This window comes from Dromaius novaehollandiae, chromosome Z, assembly GCF_036370855.1.
Source record: "Dromaius novaehollandiae isolate bDroNov1 chromosome Z, bDroNov1.hap1, whole genome shotgun sequence".
NCBI classification, from domain to species: Eukaryota; Metazoa; Chordata; class Aves; order Casuariiformes; family Dromaiidae; genus Dromaius; species Dromaius novaehollandiae.
The window spans coordinates 60,515,657-60,528,473 of NC_088132.1; the positions used below are offsets into that span (position 1 = coordinate 60,515,657).

The 12,817-nt window shown below is 40.3% G+C and overlaps 1 protein-coding gene across 3 annotated transcripts in view; it reads right to left on the minus strand.

Moving 5' to 3' along the window:
• LOC112987026 (microtubule-associated serine/threonine-protein kinase 4) overlaps window positions 1-12,817 on the minus strand; it is a 290,231-nt gene that overhangs the window by 173,796 nt on the left and 103,618 nt on the right. For 2 of the 3 annotated variants that reach the window (XM_026106668.2, XM_064502327.1), the window contains exon 4: window positions 4,127-4,201. The exons of the other annotated variant lie outside the window; for it this stretch is intronic. In XM_026106668.2, coding sequence (XP_025962453.2) covers window positions 4,127-4,201 — 75 coding nt within the window. The remainder of the gene's footprint in view (window positions 1-4,126; window positions 4,202-12,817) is intronic. 3 annotated transcript variants of the gene reach the window in all.

Sequence of the window (12,817 nt, forward strand, 5' to 3'; positions counted from 1 at the left end):
CATCTATACCCATGAGGTTGGGAGCTATATGCAAAAACCCAGGGGTCAGACATGCACAACAAAACACCTTCACGAGCCTACAAGCATGCTTTCCCAGCCACAAACACCTTATTCCATTGCTAGTGTTCTTCCCTCACCCACAATCAGTGTCCCTGATACAGGCCAGTCTCTGCAAGCTGTGCAGCCTGGACTTCTGTAACATCCTGCCACCTGTGCAAACAGCTGCTGCACAGGAAGGCAAAGGAATAAAAGAGACCCAACAAGTCTTTACAGAGCCCAGAGACAACATACTATTTCAAAGTAACAAGTTAGTGGGGGGTTATTTTTCTTTAAGTAGAAAGCGCCAAATTAGTAAGTTTAAAGAAGGTCATATAAATTTCCTTCATGGCAATTCACTCTGCCACTCCAACCTAATAACAGCAGGCAAGATGAGTCTGCTCTTGCTTCAGGAGGGCAACAAGAGCGGAAGGCTGCTGGCTCCCGTGCATCCACCCCACCACCAAGGCCTGGTGCGCTGTCACCTCTTCCAGGGAAGATGATGAAGGAGGACTGAAGAATGTGACAAAACAAGCTGCTAGGGAAGCTGAGAGTCCTGTTGCCTTTCTGCAGGTTCTCATGTCTGGAATTACCCGCAGAATTGACTCTCAGCCGTGTCCTCCTGGTCTCAATCAGGAGAGCTTCCCTGGTCCTCACAGCCCAAGAATGTAACATTAATGGCCTGGCGGTAGACATGCCTGTGCTGAATAGTCCAGGACCTGAGTGCTGGAGGGAGTTGCCAAGAAGGCACCGCTAAGACTGCTACTGCAGCAGATGTGACTGCAGAGGTATGCAGCGCCAACAGGTTAAGTCTTTGGTAGTGCTTAGAGACAAGCTGCACTGTTGTTGTCTTTTGAGATGACTCAAGTCCAACTTTGTCACATGGATTAACAACTTTTTAAGAGAATGCCTTGGGTTTTATCAGCTGCATTGCAAATGGGCTGCTTCAAGAGCTTCAAGAAGAGTCAGGTTGTCACAGCAACTACTAGTAAGGGTCCCTAATGCCACAAGATAGGAAGGAAGGGTGACAGGACTCTGACAGCAGTCTTCTAGCAGTCCCTAGGCCAGTCTGCAAGAAAAGGACAATTCAGCAAGTACAAGCAGGAGTACAAGGAAAGGAAGGAGCTCGTCTCTGAGTCTTTGTGCTAAAAGCACTTCCCTATTCTGATTCTTAATGGCAAACACATACTGAGAACCTCACACTGCAGCAAGCATGACTCTGGAACATAGATGGGTCTTTGAAGAACATAGTATCACCCTTGTTTGTTAAGCATATGCCATGTGCCACTACTCTGCTCCCCAGCCAAATCTAGAAGTGAAGCATTATAACATACAGCTAAAATTGCTCAGGTAATGATGAGATGCTAGCACTCAACTAGTTGGAGCATGTGCTGCAGGACAGGTTTGCCTTCATCCCTTCTCCCAAGCAGCTTTCACAGTCAACAGAATAGTACCATCCCAACAGCCCTGAGCAAGGGTGTTGAACACAGCCCTCTCACTGCTCTCCTCCTCACTTTCAGGGCACGTCCCATGCAAAGAAGCAAGCGATGTCCCTCTTCACACAGAATCTCATGAACTTCAGGAACCAATTCCCCAACTCCCAAACTTCCTGCTGAAGGACAGCTGTTGAGCTGCCAGGCCCTATTCCAGATCCTACCATCCACCAGCTGAGGAAGGCTGAGTGTAGTCTGATCATGGGTGAACATTTCTCAGACTTGAGATCTACGAAAGCAAGAAGAAAAGCACAGAATTTGTGCGTCAAAGGTTGATCAAGGTACGAAGGAAGAGAAAGGCACGCAACAGGGAGTGGGAAACATGCAACATTACTGGTTTGATTGAGGTGAAGTAAAGTACAATCATCTCAGCTGTAGTGACTGGTTCCAAGAACATAGCAAGGATGGTGGGAAAAGAGAAGGCTTAGATATCTAACACATGAAATGCAGCAGCTATTCCACATCAAAATGTGTCTATGGAAGGGGAGGATGGGAAGGGGTGACTACGACTGCACAGACGGGTGCAGATGCTTATCAGAACCAATTTTGTTGAACTGCCATGTGGAAATATCTATCTAATGGAAGTTTATCAAAGAGCAGGACTCAGAAGCCTGCTGCTTAGGAGCTCACCATTTGTCTTACATGGAGACAGTGAGGAATGAGATTCAGTGGATGATCTGGAGACTGGTCCATACCTTTGGGAGCTATGACCTTGCAGTTTCTCTTCTGTCGCACAGTATTGGCAATGAAGCAGTGTTGCTTGTTTGCCTCCTTTCTCTCCCCTACAGACATTTTAATCAAAACAGAACACTCACCAGGGCTACGTTCCTACCATGTGCTGAAGAGCATTTTCCAAGCAGATGGTCGTTCAGAGGCTGCTGACAACAGTTGCATGGGGAGAGGTGGAGGATGATGTGGTCTGTGACAACAGCCCTCCACTGGATGCTGGGCTGGTATCCAGCAGTGCTGAGCTGCCAGCTGACTTGCTCCCAACAAAGATATCCCCCCAGCAGCAAAGACACTGACTAAAGGGCACTGACTAAAAGATCCAGCAAACACCAGCCAAGACCTTCTTTGGTCCCTGTATCATAAAAACCAAAGTGCAAATACTGAGAAGGCTGCTGTGCAGATAGGAGATCGAGGTTTTTATACCACATCTCCCTTGGGCAAGGCACATGCATGCAGGGATATGGCATGGTATTGAGGACAGAAGATAATATAGCTGGAAAACTAGATCAAGAGGAGAGAGCAAAAGCTACCACAGTTGCACAAGTGGATTTCCAGCATACATTCTCCTCTGACTTTCCACATTGAGGGAATTACCTGGAGTGAGTCTAGTGTAAACTAATGCATATTGAAAGTGGGTAGTCGCAAGAATAGGCTCCTCAAAAGACAGTATAGACCTGCAAAAAAAATTAATTTATGCTCTTACTTAATTAAACCAGTTAAAAATATACTTCACTCACTTTTGCATCTGTAACCCCCAAAGTACTTTTTCTTTCCTCCTTAAAAGGACAGCTTAGTATTGACAATGTTTCTTACAGGCTAAAAGGAATAAATAACACCTAATAAGTTGCCATCAGTAAAAATCAACACAATTAATACTTAGGTAATACATTTAGCAACAAAAAGAATCAGTCTGACAAAAATGAGTGGAATCATAATTTAGAAAGTTAGCAGGGTAAGACAACATGAGGCCCCATATGATGCACTTTAAGTCCATTCCAAAGCTAGGACTACTATCACTGATCTATTTTAAACTGTATCAAAATTTGTATGTAAATCTTGGCATCAACTCCTCAAATATTTAAATCTAAAGGGAAGGGGAAAACAAGATATTTGAGAGATAGTTAGTAATAGAAACATGACTTCATTTTTGCTCGAATCTCACAAAACATAGCAAAACATAGTTACAGCTGAATAGTTATGGATCTTCTAAAATATGCATTATAATACATTTTAATAATCTAGAGACTATATGATCTGCAATAACTAACATCATGCTGACTGAATATCTTAACCAGTAAGCTACTTTGTGTACTGGTAACAAAAAGGATGTCTCTAGAAAGGTTGACCAATCTTATCAACCTACCTGGTACTGGTATTACAGCCGCTAGTATAACCTTTTGATGACGAAGTTGTGGTTTGTTTTCTGAATTTTTTTTACCCCAAAACTTCATATTAGGGCTTGATAATAGAATTATTTTCATACCGTTTCCAAATTGTTTTTATATCAATGAAAGCCTTTCGTTTATAAATGAGACCAAAGAACTGCAGATCATGTTTAAGAAAACAGACGCCAAGCAAAACAAGAAAACTAGAAAGCAGAACACTTCATACAGTTTGTATTTCATAGTTTTGCACATACATCTAAAAAGGAACAAAAAACCACTCACCGCAACTTCTTAAAGTATAACAATTGTGCATGAATCTCTCCAGTACTGAAACCACCTTTAGAGGCGGAGTGATTGTATCACTTGCAGATGAGTAATAATAAAGCCTCCTATCAAGCACACAGCAGAGCTGCTCTTTAGTAAGAACTATTCTGCTGGCACAATATTCCACTTTTTAAATTGTCCTTCAGTAAAGGCACTCACTTTTGTAGCTGCTGGTTCCACTAGTCTCTGACGGTGACGTGCTGAGCTGAAATGATTCTTCTGAGGCGCCCCTTCCTGACAGTGAATGGAGAAAGGGGAAGGAGAAGAACAGAGAAAAGGGGAGAAAATGGATCGTGGAGGGGATGGAATGGAAGATGTTGGAGAAGGGAGAGGGAGAGTATTTAACCAAACTGTATTTTCACTAACTTTGTAAGAGCTTTATGAAATCAATTTCAATAATTTCACCATACAAGTATCAGAAAGAAAATGAAATTATTTTACTAGAAGTAGCCTCATGAGGCTTTTACATATGTATTATTCATATGCATTTAATGATGCTGTCCACTACAAAAACACACATATATATACATAAATACAAGTCTACTTTATTTCTAGATGCACACATTGAAAATAAAAAAAGATTCATCTTGCTGTTCCCAAGTATTTACATTATTTGACATTTTTATATCAATTTCAGAAGTTGCACAGCATAAAAGTGTAATAAACTGATGCGAGTATTCCTATGACAAAAGAAAGTCTTCAGACTACTGAAGATACATAGGTGGGCTGTGCCTCCAATGACATCAGCAACATTAAGACAGAACAACTTTCTAAAACAGAATATACTAGCAGCTCATTTTGTTAACACTAAATAAGCAAGAAGGGCAGAATTGATGAAACATTGTCTTTTGACAGGGTTAATTTCAACAGATAGGTGACACACTGTTGCATTCCAGAGGATCCAGAGTAGTGTTCATACTAACAGATAGCAAAATTGAAGAAGTCTACTGGACTTCTTTTGTTATCTCTTATGCAAAGGCCAAGGGAAACTTCAGTTCTATTTTTAATCATAAATACACTCCACTCACTTTTGTGCTGCTGCTCACTTGGTACCAAAGACTTCACTTTCTTGCTTGAACAAGGAACAAGAGAGGATGTGAGCAAAGCTGTGGCTACCCAATATGTAAACCTCAGCAGTAATGACAGATCAAGGGGTTAGTCTCCCCTGTCTCCCACGAGCTCATTCCTGCCCACAAAGCCACAGTTCACTACTCCCTCTGCTGTATCAGTAAAATTGTTTGGGATTCTGTTCTGTAAACCAGAACACTGAAATGATCAGGGTTAAATATAGCTCCCACGGGGGCAGAAGAATCCTTCCCAAGCCAGGGTCAGCCTCTCTGCTGAACTCATAAAACAGAGTTGTTGTGAACTGTATCATTGAAGAGAACAGTTGGGTTGGAAGCTCCTTATGTCACACTGCTGCCAAAGCTCTTTATAATGAAACTGAACAAAACCTAACAAGTAGGGATGAATGTTTATCAGCAAGACTTGTTAACATATGAATGGAGCTATCTTAGAGGTGCAGTGAGATGAGCAGTTACCAATAAAAGCTGCCAGGACAGTGCAAAAACACACAACTGGAATTTTAGATAAAGAATAAAGGTAATAGGAACAAAGTGACTCTATCTCTTTCAGTATAGAAGAATTCAATAAAGGGCATCTGAAGTATGCAGAGGCATTAGGCTGCATGCATACAGTTCTTTCACTGCATCATAAACTTATGCTGATAAAAAGTTTCTGCAGTTGCATCATCCAAACTTCAGCTGTACATACTGCTCCTAGAGAACTCAGTGACAGAAACCAAAGGGCAGACAAACCATAAAGAAAAACCAGAATCAGGGTCAACATCTCAGAAGAAAAGCTATCTTTCATTTAAAAGGGAAAAAAGACCCCCTCACTGAGAAGGCTATGCATTCAGAGAAGCCGTACAGTTATTATAGGCCAAGCACATCCTGTGGCTCCATGACACCCTCTCACCGTGACTGTCCTTTTCAAAGGAACAGGCCAGTTGCAATTGATCAGTTGCTATAATGAGGCAGCAGTCAGAAAATCCTGTAAAGGCCGAGACTTTGTAAAAGCCAACATGATTCCAGTCACCATGGACAACTGCAGGGAAAAAGGAAGGATCTCAAACAATCCCTAACCAGAGCAAGGCCTCTACTTTAGGCAGATGACATGCAGTAAACCAGCCAGGTATTAGGAGTCAGAGAGATTTGTTTCACATGCCAGATGAGCAGTCCAAAAAACAAGCTTGTGGAAAACACAGGTCCCAACAGAAAAACTAATGGAGATAAGGGACATCAGGTGTTGAATACGTTATTATTGAATAGTTTAACTCTCAAGGCACAGAAGCCTGAAAGCAGTTAGGAGGAGAAAACACACTTTCATCTGCATAGGCTGGGGAGCTAACTCAGCAAGGTGCAGGTCTTAGTACTGCAACCAAAAACCATTTCCATGTGACAGCAGTTACCATTAATGGCACAGCTGTTCTCATAGAGACAGTGATATCAAGAGCAATCCACTTCTGTTCTGTGATAGAAAACCTGCTCCCTTATCTGAAGAGATTTCTACCTTCAGATTAAAGAGCATCCACTTGTGTTCTGTGACACCCAAAAGCAAAAAAACAAAAAACCCAGCACACTTACATGAAGAGATTTCTGCCTTCAGATCATAGTGGCAACTGTCCTCTTTCCCCCCAGTCCCCATCTTTATTAGCTGCCAGACCAAGCTCAGAAGCAATGGTGGCAGTAATCTCAAATAAAGGAGATGAATTCACCAAAAAGCAACAAAGTGGCACCCAACAGCTTTGCAGGTGGTTAGCACTGAAGAAAAACCTCGCAGCAACAAATCCATCCACATCACACTGGACAAATCCTAATGCTAGCAGATCCATTCCAATGTTTTTTTTATGTTACTAACCATCATACTCAACCGCGTTCCTCAAGAATACCTCCTCACATATCCCCAAATGGTGATCTTAACATTCCCCTCCTCCTTCCCAAGCCTAGCCCTGTGATCTCTCCTCAAGAGAAAATTGCACCCGAGATTTAAGGCCCTACTGCCCCAGACTCGCATCCTCCAGTACGCTACACTCCAGCCTGAGTACCTCACCATTCCCATCTAGAAGAGAGCTGCAGGGCAGCAAAGGCTCAGAGCCAAGGCCTGCTGTCACTGTTAAGACCATACACTGAACATTTTTATGCACTGTGATCCACCTCCTGCTCTATAATCTTTCATACTAGATGCAGTTGTTCCACTCAATTTCCTAACCAACTGTGCTTGGAGTGCAATGTTACAGAGACAGGGCAGGTCGCGGTGTTACACCGCAGCCAGCACAATGCAGCAGCTGTAAGGCACCTGGAGCCTCACTGTGAAAGCACAGGCCTAAGGCTCGAGTCCCTTCCCTCTATCATATAAGTGCGTTAAAGGCACATCTGAAAAATGGCAAGAGGAGACTGGCAAACACAAGCTGAACTAGTTCACTACAACCAGTTTTGTTTTGTTTTTTAATGAACAGGACTGCAAGCTCTGCTGACAGTGACCGTATCCAGCCAATACTCTTTATAAGCCCAATGAATTGGACAGCAAGGCAGAAAGATACAAAACAAGCTACCTGTTCTTATCGATTTTCCACACATGCAAGAAACCACATCTCACACACAGGAATCCGCAGCTAATCTACTCTCTCCCTTTAGATCCCAGGGGCGTAGACTTCTACAGACCCCAATTCACTGCCGTCCTCTGTGATCCACAGTTTTCCAAAAAACACACAATGTATGCTTCAAGGTGAAACACAGCCTTTTAATCAATGTAGTTAGTAACTTCCAAGTAATAATCATGATATGCTTCACAATATACAAAAGGCACGAGTCCCACCCAGCAGTTTGATACGCTCAAGTAACAGCCCAAGACACCCAAGTGAAGCGGTACTAGATCACCTTCTGTGATGAGAACAAACAGACGAGCTGCAAGATCAGCTGCTCAGTAATCAGTTTCTCAGAACTTCACCATATTTTAGAATGGATCTAAGCATGTGGCTACACCAGTATTTAATGAAACTTTAAAAGAGTTTAATGAAGTATCTATCTTTTAATTTCAGAAAAATCACACTGAAATGTACGATTAAAAACTAAACTAAAGCTGTCCTGATGTATTTTAATATGAGACACGTAACATTTGCAATCATATGTATAAATGTAAAACTGAAGTTTGTTTTAAGCACGTAAGAACTTTTATTACATACTTACCATAATATTTTAATTTCTAGAGAATTTACCAGTAATTTCATTAAGTCATCAACAACACTTAAGTGCGTACCATTAATGTATTCTTCATTAATACTAAACATTGAACAGGTAATTCTAGCCATTAAAAAGCAAGTAAGCAATTAAAAAGCAAAAATCTAGTTCTAGAATTTATTATGTTTGAGTAGCTTTTTTCTCTTTTGCAGCCAGGGCCAAGGCACCATATACAAAGGACCTGGTTCAACCTCTTGAAACCCTGAAAGCTTTAAGATGTAGCATAGGAAGCAGTAAATATTGAGATATGAATACACAACCCTGTCACTCCACATTACTGAAAATTTAAGCGGTATCACTGCAAGACTAGTTTACCAATGTAATATTATCCAGTTATGATTTTATTAATTATATACGAAGCAACTCAGAAAGTCAACATACTGCACAAGCAATAACATTTCTCCATACACACAGCTTCCTCATATCAGTTACCTATTGAACAGATCTCTGAATACTACCAGGACTACCTCTAATATCTGATAAAAAAAACCACTGGTGACTAGATTAAGTCATTCCAGGTACTACAGGCAGTTCATCCTAATCACCTTTCTCCCTGCTCTTCCAAGCTTTTAAACTATAGCAGAAGACAAAACTTTGACATCTCCATATTGTATTATAGCTGCTATGAAACAAAATTGCTATATTCTACAGTTATGTTATTCATGGCAAGGGACAACCCGGAGCTTCCAAGGTAACCAGCAGCCTTGAAGTCTAGAATACATCACTTAATTTCTCTGTGCCTCAATTGACAGAAGAGATAATGGCATGTTAGCCCTGTTTCAATGATAACAAGCCACTAGGAAGGAGTAAAGCAGAAGGATCTAGAGAGATTCAAAAGGTTGATTAGTTTTGAATTTTAGGTGTTATGGCTGCAGACTGGCTAATCAGTTTTTCACTATTACAGAAAAGGACTCCCAATGCCTATAAAAGCGATAGTCCTTTTCCCATGCATCTTAAATTTAAGGCATTAAACCAGTTTACTTCTACATATGCAGAAAGAGGCAGATGAGAGGTGCAGTGAAGGAGGAAAATCACATGCAATTTTGGGCTTGACTTGCTCCAGAAAATTTTCACAAAACTAAAAGAAAGAAAACCACAATAATATTTATTTAAATAAAAAAGAGACTATGTGTTTGCTATCTCTAGGTTTGCTTAAGTGAAATGACACTGATAACATCAACATTGAAGGATATAAACAGTATGAAAAAAATCAAATTACTCAAGGTGACATGCAGGAATGTAACAGATTGATGACAAAACTGAAAGGATGAATTTAGGCTGAGCGTGACAACTGTGTAGCACAGCTTTGGAAGCCTGGAACTTACAGCATATTATCAGAATGTCCTGAAGAGAAAAAAAAAATGTATGCAAGAGAGGTATGAGACAATTTAATATATCTTTTCCCATCCTGGTCACCGTGACTTCAAAGTACTGTGTATTCACATGATTTTGTTTTTTGTAAAAACAGACTGAGATCTTTAGCACTCTGTATTGCCTCCTGTCTAAGTGCAGAGGCAGGACTGAGTTACAAGTACTCTCACACAGTTGTCCCCTCCTAGCTTTAGATTCAGGCAAGTGTGAAATGACCTTTTTATTTCCCCCTGCTTTTTTTTTTTTTTTTTAAACTAATAAGTAAAGATGTTCATTTCTTGCTGACCTTCAACGACTTAAATCTGGATCTTAAATGTAATACTTAACCAGGCTCTGTGCCAAGCTCCATAGGCTGATCAGAAAAGCTTTGTTAAATAGCTATCTCACAGCACAAACAAAGCATAATAAATAGGACAGACTTCCACCACGTCATTGAATTAAAAAAATAAAAGTAATGAGTTGTCAATTATTTGACAAAGAATCTCACGTTATGGTATGTTAGGAAATCCATTCAGTCAAGGCCAGGAATTGAATCAAAAAAGCCATTTCACATTTGTAGTTTCAGTTTTAAACAGTAAGAAAACTGTGACCCTTGAAAGCTATCTCCCAAAGAGAAGAGAAATCAGGGGCCAGGAGTGTATCCTGCACCAATTAATCTGCCCGGCAAGAGAAATTACTAACAAGGGAAAAATTTATCTGAGGTAACTTGCTGTATCCCATTCCTGAATCACAGCCATAGATGTTAAATTTTGCGTAACAAAAATGTGTAACTAACGGGTTGGCTCAAATCACTTGGCAGTCTAATCCATTAGCCTGCTGGATACTCTCCTTTTAGCAGTGCTAGTTACGGCACTGCCTTCTTCTCCCTGGCTACATCCTGTTGAACACAGATAATCATTAAACTTGTTGTTTGAACACAGAACATTGGGGCATTTTGAAGGAGAAAAAGACAAGAATGAATATCTGACAGGATTCTCATCGATTACTGCATTTCCTTGGTGAGCCTAGAGAGAACACACATGAAAAATAGGTACTTTAAATACAATCTTTTTCTAGAGTAGCCCCTTGGCAGAAATGCATCAATTGAAACATGCCTGAGTTTTCTCCCTGCATCTCGTTAGAGCCTGAAGACAAGAACATGTGCTTCACATATCTATAAGCCTAATCTGCTTTACTGAGTTCAGCACCAGAAGAGCTTAGTATTGATCTGTCAGATAGACTCCACATCAGAGAGAAACAATACCGAAATGACTGACAGTGTCTTTAGAGGGAAACAGACAATCTAAAAGCACATGCTACTATGGCTTTCATATTGGTTCTAAAAACTAACCAGAGTGTTCCACTCACACTGCTGGAATGAAACAATGCGCATAAGGGGCCACAGAAGCCTTAAAAAAAAAAAAGAAGAAAAGAAAAGAAAAAAGAAAAAGAAAAAGCAATCTAAACACAGACAAATACACGGAAAGTGAAAGGGGTGGGGGGAAAATGCACACACTTGCCAACAAACCCAAGAAAATTGTAGATTTTGACCACTTCACCTGAAGAACAATTCTGAACTGTAGCTTACAGACAAGAGCAAACAAGAGCAATTACTCAGGGTAAAGTGATAAAATTAAAAAAAAAAAAAAACCCACCCACCACACACGCCAGCTATGCAGCTTCATGCCTGCCTGTCAAGTCTGATATTTATCATTGTCAAATAGTCAGAGATAGTCTAATAACTTGGTCACTACTGAGCTCACACCAAATAAACTACTACAGTCTTTAACACCTAAACACAAACACACATTACTATATGAGGAACTAGGAAAGGAAGCAACATATGACCTAATGAAGAATCACAGTACCATAACTTTTACCCCAGTCACAAATGTTTGCTCTTTTTACCTTTTCATTTATATTATTCCTTCATTTCTTGTACTTTTCTACATTTACTAAAATCCTGAAAAAAGTAATTTAGAACTAGGAAACTCTGTTCACAAGGGGCACCAGATTCCTAAAATCAATTCTCTACTCACAACCTAAATTTTCCAGCTGTGCCTGTGAGTGCTGTGCTCAGAAAACATAAAAGGACTGGGATTATTTTCAGCTTCTGCACACAATTTCTGACTGCTAAATTCCCTAATGTACGTACAGAACTTGTGTACAACTAGCTTTTTAGACTGGCTGAAATGCTATCCTTCTCCCCTCGGCATAATTTAAGACAAACAACAAATTCTTTTTTTAAGCTTCCACATCAAAAAAGCTCAAAACAAGTTAATGCAAACATACACCTCTTACGCTATTCTGCCATGTCTCTTCTTTCCTTATACCTCTCTCTTCTGCCTTGCCTTCCATGCAAGGAGAAAAAGTTACATTGTGGGACAAGAAGGGAATCTGCGTTAGTTTAAAAGCACCATCAGAAATGTTTCTGTATCTGATATAGCATCATTTATCTGTAGAGAACATCAAGAATATCCAAACACATGAAAACGTACTATGCTTGAAGGTCTAGTTTTCTAGGCCTAAAATATTCTCAAAAAAGTTGTAGTGTAACATCTACCTTCAAGCAACATATTAATATACTTTAGTCCATTGTAGAATTAGGTATTCTAAAAAGTCATCATATTCCAGATAGCTGAAAATGAAATCCAGGACAATATCTAGATACTACATACCAGAAGCCAATAATGCTACCAGTACCGTCTTACAACTAAGGTCACCTATTAGTTTCTGTGAGATCATGGTTTTGGTTACTTAAGCATTTGCTGGAATTCGATCACTTCAAATTTTTCTTTCTCAGTACCTGCACAATGATGACTTTTCTGGCGTACTACAGCCACACAGCTCCTACCATTTGAGAATAGAGGTTAAAAATTTTTTCGACAGTTTTCAATGCAATTGTTCCCTTGCTTTGGCATAATGTCCTGAAATTTGGTTAGGGATGATACCCAGGTGTTACAGATGTGTTATTTAATAACCCTACGAAACTAAGTCAACCATACATACAACAAATGAAGAAATTTCAAAAAAGGATAAACTACTCCAATCCTGATGTGCTCTGTAGAAACTCAGAGTTTAGTGCCCAAAGTCTCTGCAGATTCTGAGCGTGCTTCTCTTCAAGGTCACAGACACTGAGCACAACTATTCTTTCCAGCACTAATCCCGGTGGCTGCATGCCACTGTGGAGTGCTAAACTTAA